Source organism: Pistacia vera, unplaced genomic scaffold, assembly GCF_008641045.1.
Source record: "Pistacia vera cultivar Batoury unplaced genomic scaffold, PisVer_v2 Contig204, whole genome shotgun sequence".
NCBI lineage: Eukaryota > Viridiplantae > Streptophyta > Magnoliopsida > Sapindales > Anacardiaceae > Pistacia > Pistacia vera.
Genome location: NW_022196007.1, coordinates 338,971 through 348,087, shown reverse-complemented (window position 1 = coordinate 348,087; position 9,117 = coordinate 338,971). Strand labels below are relative to the sequence as shown.

The 9,117-nt window shown below is 38.2% G+C and overlaps 2 protein-coding genes across 2 annotated transcripts; both read right to left on the bottom strand.

Moving 5' to 3' along the window:
- Window positions 1–1,326: 1,326 nt before the first annotated feature.
- Window positions 1,327–3,821, bottom strand: LOC116128838 (L-type lectin-domain containing receptor kinase I.8-like). Its single transcript, XM_031414604.1, has one exon. The coding sequence runs from the start codon at window positions 3,629–3,631 to the stop codon at window positions 1,634–1,636; it is 1,998 nt and encodes a 665-aa protein (XP_031270464.1). The 5' UTR covers window positions 3,632–3,821; the 3' UTR covers window positions 1,327–1,633.
- A 210-nt stretch (window positions 3,822–4,031) lies between these two features.
- Window positions 4,032–5,371, bottom strand: LOC116128878 (uncharacterized mitochondrial protein AtMg00810-like). The gene is made up of 2 exons (XM_031414647.1): window positions 5,221–5,371; window positions 4,032–5,122 (listed from the first exon to the last, which is right to left on the bottom strand). Exons 1-2 carry the CDS (start codon window positions 5,369–5,371, stop codon window positions 4,032–4,034), a joined length of 1,242 nt encoding a protein of 413 aa, XP_031270507.1.
- Window positions 5,372–9,117: the final 3,746 nt, after the last annotated feature.

Genomic DNA, 9,117 nt, shown 5'->3' with positions numbered 1-9,117 from the left:
GGGATTAAACCTAGTTTTACAAGAATTCCTATTCCTAAGCCCAACCCAAAAAGGAATTAATAACTTAAAAGGAATCCTACAGCGGTTATACATGGAAAAGCCCAAAACCGCCTACGGGCTCGGGGGCGCTGCCCCCGCGACCCCCGCCCGCTCACCGGGGAGCGGGGCACCCGCCCGCTGACCGGGCAGCGGGACCCCCGAGTGCGTCTCCGTTACCCATTAATGCTGAAGTAGTCGACAACTCCAACATGTACAGTGTCAAACCCAACCCAAAAGACGAGGTTTGTAGACAGGCCACTGTGAGAAGGATTGGAGAGTAACTGATCATCTTCCGACAAATGCTAAGTTTTTAGTCAGTGTAGTGGCTTTCCGAAACCCAAGATATATATATTAAACAGAATATTGCAAGAAAATACCGGAAACTCATGACCCTTAATTAGTTTTCATTTGAAATCCTAGAAGGGAAGTTAACAATGCAAGTAGACATCGATTATAGAGAGAAACAGAGTGTTGCATGGTGGAACCGTGGAAGTGTTACCTGAAAGTAAAACCTGCCGGCACCAGATAATAGTTAATGAATGCCAACTTAGCTCACATGCGTTAGATGAAAGAAAATGGAAGTTCTTGTAGCTGCATTTTTCTTAAAACTATAGTTTCGAGTCAACATTTGGAAAGTCAAGTACCCTTTACCTCTCTAGGTTGAACTTCCAAAGATGAATGCCTTCTATTATCTAAAGTTAATGCAAATATCTCCCCTGCTGGAAGTTGGAACTACACATATATACATTATTTTGGACTTCAGATTTATATTTTTAACTTGGCTGAATAAACCAATACGTTTTGTTGGCTTTGCATGAAAACAAAGAAGAGAAACAGGTGAAAGAAAGAGAACCAAGACTGGAAAATAATGCTCTGTTTTTTATTCAAAAAACAGGGATAAACTTATACAAAACACCCGTCACTGTTTCACCTAATGGAATTACAAATTTCAAATTTAAACACAATACACCAACTAATACACGTACAGGCATAGGTAAAATTACATTTAACCAAACCTAATACACCTGAACACATCACTGAACCAATCCATAACAGTGACCCAAAAACTGCATGAACAGTGAGAGACCAAACGGCGGTAAAACATGCGGTTCAAATTTTTCTGCCAACTTCTTCATTTCCAGCATGGTATCACCATTCAACACGTTTAGGGAAAAATATTGTTAAATGAATAATATATGAAAAGAGACAAAAAGTGGAGACTGGTGCGGGAAACTTTTTAAATTAATCTGATGCCCTTTGTTTAAACCCTACAACACAGTTATTTCTTGACTCTAAGCCATGTGGCTACAGCATTTTCATGGGTTATATATCACAGCTTGCTATTTTGATCATGATATGGAGACATACACATTCTGGGTTTCTGTTAAAAGCTAAACTAAACTAGAATCAATGTTTATTAGCCAGCAAAACAAGATTATCTTACAGAATAACAAGTCAAGTCAATAGCGATACAAGTAGTACCAGTTTTACAAATTCACAAGTTAGAGAAACAGAGTATTTCAGAATCTTTATTCTCTGTATCCTCCAACCATAACATGTCCAAAGGACGCAGCTATTGCATAAAACTCTTGATTCAGCGGCCCAGCACTAGGATTGAATCAACACTGGACAAGGTGTGGGAAGAAGTACTTTCAGGCAACGAATCAAATGAGAAAACAATATCAGGAACTTCATTCCTCGCTGTTATTGCCCCTATCACAGCGCTCTCTGGTGTTATACTTGGCAATTTTGCTTCACCATCCAGATACTGTGTCACCTGCTTCATGCTAGGCCTAGTTTCGGGGTTAGAGTGTGAACAAAGGAGGCCAAGTTTAAGAACCAACTCCATTTGCTCTTCCACATACATACCTTCCAATCTAGGGTCACTAACACCTAGAATTGCTCCTCTTTTCCAGCAATCAATGACCCAAGCAGCCAAATCTACCATGCCAGGCTCTATAGGCCTCCTTCCACAAGCAACCTCAAGCATAAAAGCTCCAAAAGCAAATACATCAGTGCTAGTAGTTGCCTTTCCAGTCTGAAGCAGCTCTGGAGCCAGATAACCAACAGTTCCTACCAGGCTGGTGGTTTGTGCATTGCTACCATGATCATGTAATCTAGCAAGCCCAAAATCTCCTAACTTTCCGTTCAGATCGGCATCTAAAAGAACGTTGGCAGCTTTTATGTCTCTATGCAGAACAACCTGTTCCCACTCTTCATGGAGATAAAGAAGGCCCGAAGCTACTCCTCTGAGAATCCGGAATCTCTGAAACCAATTAAGGTTTGCTTTTGTATCGACATATAAGATTTTGTCAAGGCTTCCATTAGGCATATAATCATAGACCAATAGAAGTTCCCCCCTACGCCTGCAATAGCCCCGGAGTTGAACCAAATTCCTATGCCTTAGCCTTCTCATGCTCACAATCTCGGCCACAAATTGCTTCATCCCTTCGTTTGAGTTATGGTTGATTCTCTTGACTGCGATTTGTACATTAGAAGGAAGAACACCTCTGTACACCTGTCCAAAACCTCCTTGACCAATAAACTCTTTTTCTTTGAAACCTTTGGTTGCTTTGTAGAGCTTCTTATAGGAGAGCCTATGGGGACCATATTCTTTTTCCCAGTCCTCATATACTTCTTCATATTTCTTCTTCCTCACAATGTAAATAGCTACACCAACTGTTATCAGCACAACCGCTATTGCCACAAGCAAAACAGTAATAGTTCGATCTAGGCCCTCACTGGTTTTCTCAGGTGGAGGAGGAGGAGGAAGCTTTGAAACATCAAGGTTTTGTGCTGGTCCACTTTTGTTGAAGCTCCATCCGAGAATATAGTGATCACTTATCCGCGTACCAGTTGCTGCAGAGAGACCAACATACATAGACTCCAATAGAACTTCGGAAAGATCGAGATGTTTTGAGAGCAGAGACCTGTTTGGTTTTGGAATTTTCAGTGGAGCTATTGTTACATTGAATAATTTTTCTGTTCCATCATAGTCTATCCAAATCTGGTTTGGTTTTCCACTTCCTAACTCCAAAGTTTCGTTCTTTTCTTCTTTATTGGAAAAGTAACTTGCTGTAGCAGACTGATTAGAGATGAGGCTGTTCACATCAATTCCAACATGGTTTCCATCTATGTCATAAAATTCAGGGCTTTCTACTGTATCAAGCTCAACCGCCAAGATGTGGTTGGTAGGCTGGCCGTTGTTTGTAAGATTGAAGAGCCCCAAATATGCACCTGCGACAGCGCCAGTGAAGTTCATAGACGGTGAGATGAAAAAAGCCAAGCCATTGCCTCCAAAATTAACTGCTTTTGAAACCATGGCAAACACGAAAGTTGTGGAAAACGAAAGGGTTTGAGAGGAAGATGAGTTGAATTTGAAAGGAGAAGGGTAGAAAGCATAACCGCTTTCAAGCTCAGAAGTGTTTGTGAGCCGCAATAGACCATTGGGAAGAATCTTTGCCAAGCCACCCAGTTGCAGTTTCGAGTTGTTGAAACCATGGTAGATGAACTGGTTTTCTTCTTTAGCCAAGGCCAAGAACAATGATAAATTGAAGACTACCCACAAATAAAGATATTGAGCTGCAGCCATTTAGAAAATGGATCTGCTTTATGTAAAGATGAGTTTATTCTTTCTGTTTAGTAGTCTTAGACTCCTAATAGATCAGTTTTCCTTGTCTTAGGATACTCTTGCAACTCAAGGTTAAGGTGTTAAGAGAAAGAGAGAGAGAGTAATCAAGTTGACCCTGTAAGTTATGGTCAGCTAATTGTTGGAGAAATTGAGAGCAATGAAGAAGAAAGAAATTGGGGAACATACTGTTCTACTTTTCTTATTGCGGACTGCTTATACACTACGATCATTAACCATACAACTTGCTTGAGTTAACAAATAACTCTAGTTACAATAAAGTCAACTAATCAGCTAACTACCCAACTAATCAAACTACTTATCTGTATAAACTAAGCCACAATTAATTGTACAACTTATACAATTAACACCCCCACCCGGCGCGCCCCCTCCCCCCAAGTTGGAGGGTGATAGACATCAAGAACCCCAACTTGTGTAACAATTTGGAGTGAAGAGTGCTGCCAAGAGCTTTGGTTAGCAGATCAGCAGGCTGCTCCAAAGAAGGCACATAAGCAGTCTGAATCAAGCCAAGTTTGAGCTGTTCCCGGACAATGTGGCAGTCTATGTCAACATGTTTTGTCCTTTCATGAAACATGGGATTTGAGGCAATGTGATTCGCAACCTGATTGTCACAATGAAGTGGGACAGGAATCAACTTTGGAAACCCCAGTTCTATAAGTAATTGCACCAACCACATAACCTCACATACAATAGAAGCCATCACCTGATACTCAGCTTCAGAAAAGGATTTAGACATAGTTGCTTGTCTATTAGATTTCCAAGAGATCAAAGATTTACCAAGAAATATACAATAACCTGTAATCGATTTCTTTGTCATGAGGCAAGAGCCCCAATCAGAATCACAAAAGGTCGATAGATTCAAATTGTTTTCAGTAGGAAAAAACAACCCCAAACCTGGAGCTGACTTAATATATTTAACTATCTTAAGTGCAGCTCCCATATGAGACTTTTTAGGATGATGCATAAACTGATTGAGTAAGTTGACAGAGTAACTTAAATCAGGTTGAGTCATACACAAATACAACAATTTTCCCACCAATCTCTGATAAACACATGGGTCTGAAAGAAGAGGATCATTTGTAGTGGGAAATAAGGCATCATATGCAGTAGAGGTGAGCTTCAAATTTGATTCCATAAGGACTGAAGAAGGCTTAGAACCAGATAAACCAGATTCTGAAATGAGCTCTAATGCATATTTCCTTTGGTATAAACTGATTTCCTTGACAGATCTAGCAACCTCAAAACCCAAAAAATATCTCAACATCCCCAAATCCTTCAATCGAAAATTAGAATGCAACATTTTCTTGGTTTGATTAATCATATTAACATTGTTTCCAGTAAGTACTATATCATCAACATATACTAAGAGTATGACAATACAAGAATCTGCCCTCTTAATGAACAAGGAATAATCTGCCTTAGATTGATTGAAACCTCCAGTAAGAAGAGATTGTGTAAGCTTAAAGTTCTAGGCTCTAGAAGTCTGCTTCAATCCATAGAGGGATTTTTGAAGCCTACAAACAATGTGCTACCCCCCCACCCCTGCTGAGCAAATCCTTGAGGCAAAGACATGTAAATTTCCTCTTGTAAATCCCTTTGAAGAGAGGCATTGTCAACATCTAGTTGATTAAAGGGCCAATCATGCAAGGAAGCCAATGATAAAATGGTCTTAACAGTAACCATTTTTACAACCAGGGAAAAAGTCTTAGCATAATCTATACCAGCCTGCTGAGTATATCCCTTAGCAACCAACCGAGCCTTATGCCTTTCCGAAGAACCATTAGCCTTGTATTTGAGTTTGTATACCCACTTGCAACTGATAGGAACTTTTCCAGGAGGGAGAGGGACTATGGACCAAATATTATTGAGCTCCAAGGCCTTAATTTCTTGCTACATAGTAGCCACCCAATTTGGATCCCTAGAAGACTGAGAAAAACTATTAGGTTCTACTAATGATTGTTGGGACAAATAGGCTTTGTAAGTAGGTGAAATATGTGTATAAGTAACAAAGTTGGAAATGGGATAAGGAAAGTGGGAAATATGGTTAGCTGAAGGATTGGAAAGAGAAGGGCAAATAAAGTCTAAGGTCCAAATGGGAGGTTTGGAAACTCTAATAGATCTCCTAACAGGCTGAGGTAAAGAGTTTATATCAAAAAAAGGAGAAGTGGGGGAAGGTATAGCAGGCTAAGCAACTAAAGAAGGAGAAGGTTCTGTGATCTGGACAACATCGGTATGGGAAGGAATTACAGGAGATGAAATTGACTCCAAGTCAAGGAAAGAAGTGTCAACTAGAAAAAGAAGTTGTGATGTTTGAGACCAGGTAAAGCGGAATATAGATTCATAGAAAAGAACATCCTGAGAGACAGTAACAGTAGGTGCAGACAAATTGTAAAGCAAATAACCCTTTTGGATTAGAGAATAACCTAAGAAAACACAAGGAACAGACCTTGGGGACAGTTTATCCTTAGAAGTGAGGACAGTAGCATAAGCCAGATAGCCAAATACTTTAAAATGATCCAAAACAGGAGGTTTTCCAAAAAAAAAAAAATTGCAAATGGTGATAAACTGTGAAGGACAGATGTAGGAAAACGATTCATAAGGTACACTATTGTTTGTACACAGTATCCCCATAGATGAGTTGGAACATTTGATTGCAATTTTAAGGCCCTAGCTACTTGCAGGATATGTCTATGTTTCCTCTCAACAACTCCATTTTGTTGAACGGAATAGGCACAAGAACTTTGGTGTATAATGCATTTGCTAGTGAATAAAGTATGACAATCCTTGTTAAAAAACTCAAGGCCATTATCAGTCCTAACACATTTAAGGGTTAAATGGTATTGAGTTTGTACCATTTGAAGGAAATGTTGTATGGTGGCAAAAGAATAAGATTTGAATTGCATTAAGAAAAGCCAAGTAACTCTAGAGTGATCATCTACAACAATGAGGAAATACCTAGCATTACCATGAGTTGGGGTCCTATATGGACCCCAAACATCCATATGCAATAGATCAAAAACAGCACTGGATTGGGAATTGCTATGATGTAATACACTGTATAGCTAGTAATTCTTTGAGAAATATAAGATAAAATCCACTAAATAACTTTTATAAACATATATACATAATGTAAAATCCAAAAATTCTAATTTTTAATTCATATAAATATATACACAAAATACTGATATACTTTAGTAAGCACAAGGTAATCTTGAACAGTGCCACCAAACTCCTCCGCTTCTTGACGTCCCACCGGTCGTAAATCATCTAGTACTTGTAAAATAGTAAAATAACAAAGTGAGCACTAATTGCTCAGTAAGTAAACCAAACTGCACGACTGTTCTTCCTCCGTTACTCATGTTCTGATTTTCCTTTTCTCACTTTATTCTTTGCTAATATTCTTCATTCCTTTCTGGTATTCTGCTTTCTTTTCTGATATTCTGCATTTTTTTATGATACTCTGATTTGCTACTTACCAACGTGCAAAGACAATGAATAAAATTGTACATCGTCGAGCACATAAAAATACTGAATCATGTAAGTAGCATAATACATATGCAGAATAATAAACTTTCCTGAGAAAGGAACTTTCTTTTCTTTTCTGTTTTTGTTTCTCTTATGTTGTATCTCTTTCTTTTCTCTCTGTTTCTCTTTCTTTTCTTTCGTCTTTCTAGTTTGCCGATCAGACTAGGTTGATGCATGGATTTGGAACCCTAGCCATGTGACTAGGTACAGTCCTCATCTACATGCATTACTCACGGACTGTACAAATACTGTATCTCTCTACTGTGGCTGCTTGCTTGTGGCGGCATGCATGTAGGTATACTCTACTGGGTACAGTCCTCATCCACATACACTACTTATGGACTATACAAATACTCTATTTCTCTGCTGATGTTGCTCGCTCGTGGCGGCGTGTATGTGGGCATCTCTGTCACTCACGGGTTTCCCATTGCAAAAACCTTATATCATAGTATGTTGTAGAAGAGAATAGAAAGAGATACTATGCACATTTCAACATGAATTTCCAAGCTACGGAAATTCTACACTTGCATTCTTTAAAAACATACACTTTCCATCGATGAACATATCATTTCATCATGACAATTTCGTGGATGTATAACAAATTCATAGAAACATATCATCCTTAGGCTTGTTTATACATACACAAGCTCATACTTAGGTAATATATAACATATTACACATAGCCTCCATAGTCATTCATTACATCAAATATATATGTTCATACAATCATTAAATAATCACAAAGACCACTCATTCAAACATGCTTCACAACCCTTTAAGCATCATTTTCATACTTGGAATCAATCATAGATTATTAGACCACAAATAAACTAATAAAGTGGAAGCACTTTTGAGATAATCATTCTACACACATCATATTCAAGAAGGCATATCTCGAGTTATACACATTGGATTGCTATGGTCTTGGTCTCATTTTAAAGCTTAAAGAAAGGGCTACAACTTTTATGTTTAGGTCTCAACCCAGTTCGATAGTAAGATGCCCAAAAATCACTCAGAAGGCCATGGATTTGACAGGGCAACCATGGTAACATGCCTACTTTAAGGCTTTTCCATACCTATTTACCTCCACTTACTCCCTAACCTTTACTAATCATTCTCCCCTGTGAAAACATGCAATATATTAAAAACCCATCACACAACTAATTCCATTGATTATCATCAAACTTCAATTCTTGCCTTTCTCTAACCCTTTCTTTATTAGGGTTTAGCCAACTCATGCATGCAATTTCTCTTTGGATTCTCATCAAGCACTTCATATGCACATGCAACTACCATGTTGGCTACACTTCCACAACTCTCTAATTCAACCAAATTGTGAGCCAAAATCTCACTAATTATAGCATCAAACCTATCCATTTTCAACAATTCTCTACACTTCAAAAATTTCAACACTAATTCTTCCATAACTTCACTAAATCATCACATAACCATACACTACTTCTCATGGCTGGAAATTACACATCATTAAACATCAAAAACAGCCAATAACTCTCTCATATCATCACATACAAACATGCAATAATTCATTCAACACAAGTCTTGCTCAAATTAAGGTTCAAACTAGGTTTACTTACCTTGAATATGTGAGATCACTTCCCTTTTGCTCTAAATCTCTTCCTTTTGGACCTAGATCATATAAAAACCATAAAAATTTAAAACTTAAAAATTTAATCACACTTCTTTTGCTAGAATCTTACCTTAGGATGCTTTAGGATTGAAAATCTCCAAAAATCCAAACCAAATCCCATGATTTTCCTTTGAAATTTAGTGAAGGAAATTGAGAGAAAATGCGGTATAGGTGGCGTTCACAAGGGCTGAAATATGTTAGGGTTTCTTCAAATAAAGCCTTATATCAAATAATATAAGCATGTATTCCCATTTTG

Excerpts from the sequence above, each read along its gene's own strand:
- LOC116128838 (XM_031414604.1), bottom strand. The coding sequence starts at position 3,631 with ATGGCTGCAGCTCAATATCTTTATTTGTGGGTAGTCTTCAATTTATCA.
- LOC116128878 (XM_031414647.1), bottom strand. The coding sequence starts at position 5,371 with ATGGTTACTGTTAAGACCATTTTATCATTGGCTTCCTTGCATGATTGG. Across the intron at positions 5,123-5,220 it reads TGCTCAGCAGGGGTGGGGGG|GTTTCAATCAATCTAAGGCA; the intron begins GTAGCACATTGT and ends TTCTTACTGGAG.